This window comes from Sphaeroforma arctica, assembly GCF_001186125.1.
Source record: "Sphaeroforma arctica JP610 unplaced genomic scaffold supercont1.6078, whole genome shotgun sequence".
Classification (NCBI taxonomy): Eukaryota; class Ichthyosporea; order Ichthyophonida; genus Sphaeroforma; species Sphaeroforma arctica.
In genome coordinates, this window is record NW_014034480.1 from 1 (window position 1) to 1,761 (window position 1,761).

General features: G+C 41.5%; 1 protein-coding gene across 1 annotated transcript; it reads left to right on the forward strand.

Moving 5' to 3' along the window:
• Positions 1-363: 363 nt before the first annotated feature.
• On the forward strand, positions 364-515 carry SARC_15411 (hypothetical protein; the record flags this gene model as incomplete). Its single annotated transcript, XM_014290468.1, has 1 exon — positions 364-515. A coding segment is annotated over one exon (152 nt), but the record flags the coding sequence as incomplete, so codon positions are not given.
• Positions 516-1,761: the final 1,246 nt, after the last annotated feature.

The window sequence follows — 1,761 nt, forward strand, 5'->3', positions numbered from 1 at the left end:
TTATATATTTATATGTATATATATATATATTTATATATATATATGCATATATATATATATATATATAAATATACTGTTGTGCTGACGCCAGAGTCGTCCAACCAAGTGCGTCATATGAGCAAAAGCATGTTTCAAATGACAACTGTCTATATTCTAACAAGCATGTATCAAACTAATCCTCAACGGAATTGGATTCGCTTGGTTATCTGTTCTTATCCAAGCCAATATCCATATTTGTGATGTGTTGGCCTTATGCGCAGATTTAGACCACAGAGTTACATCTGCATTCGCGCATACGGGAATTACTGTTCTTGCCGTAGTTTTCACATATCTTTTGGAACATGATGTCTTCTCACTTGTGCGATGATTGTTTCAGATCTGCTTGTGGAAAAGGACAAGCACGTTGAATCCAGGAATTCAAATCCAGTTGAAGGTGCCGAGCCTCGACAGCACCTGGAGAAGGGCTATAGTGCCAGTGGCAGTCTAAGCTCTGTCACCAGAGCCGACTTTGGCAGGTAAATGTACACGTGTAAACATACAGTAAGAGTGCGAGTAAATGCCAATGTTTACCTATGCATATACTGTTGACGATTGAAGTACTTGCTTATATGCCAGTACTGAGTGTATGCATGTTGTATCCTTTTCATAACCCAAACAAACACCTCACGTTGGCAACACACCTACTTCATACTCTGCAACAGGGCAGGCTGATAAGGTGCTACTTGGCTTGCTTCACAAATCCAAATTCACTCCTTTATCCTTCAGTCATGATCAAGTATCAACTTCACTAATTTGTATCGTATTCGTGACGGTAGTCAGCTCAGCTAACGCATGTCATATCGGCTGTTCTTGACTTTTGTACTGCAGCGTCGATTATCTCGAGACGCGAAGCCATGCGCTGGACCAGTATAAGGGCGGCGCCTCGTCACACACTACCCGTAAGTGTGAACTAGTGTTAATATCGATGTAGGTGTGAAATGGCTTCGAACTTACGTACGTGGGCATTAGCTTGAGCTGTTTAGTGTGGAGCCTAGGGCACCGTGTTGTTGCGATATAGGCGTCACATGCACTGTGTGCTGCTCATGGCACATTGGCAGTGGTTGCCTCTGTAGAGACTCCGCTGGCATAGTGCGAGAGTGCGATGTTTGTATTGGGGTGTATGAGCCTGGGCTTATCCCATAGTGCTTTTATATCGATTACTTGACTTGTATTGCTGTCTAGGGGAGAGGTTGAGTCTATAATATGACTGAAGTCCTGTATTGCTGTCTGAAGTAGTGGTCAAGTCTATATATATTATACCTAGAGTCTCAATAATAGCTTAGATCATGTGGATAGGCACATACATATTTGTGATAACACCTTAGCCAGGTAATATCTCGCGGCACTTCCGTCAGAATCGCTAACGGTCGAGAACCTCTTCTAAAGTTCTATACTGGAGAGTGAGCAACAATCAGTAGAACTCATAACATCAGCTATCAACTCTGATGCGTATTATATATTGCCGTATAGATATCGAGTCCAACCGACGTAGTTCGATTAGGCTAGATCAGCAGATATGAAGTGTTTACCTCTGTGCTGAACCACTAGGTAATACTGATACGGACATAACTGTATAAGTAGTACTAATACTCTCCTACCTGTATAAGTAGCACTAATACTCCCATACCTGTATAAGTAGTACTAATACTCTCCTACCTGTATAAGTAGTACTAATACTCTCATACCTGTATAAATAGCACTAATACTCTCCTACCTGTATAA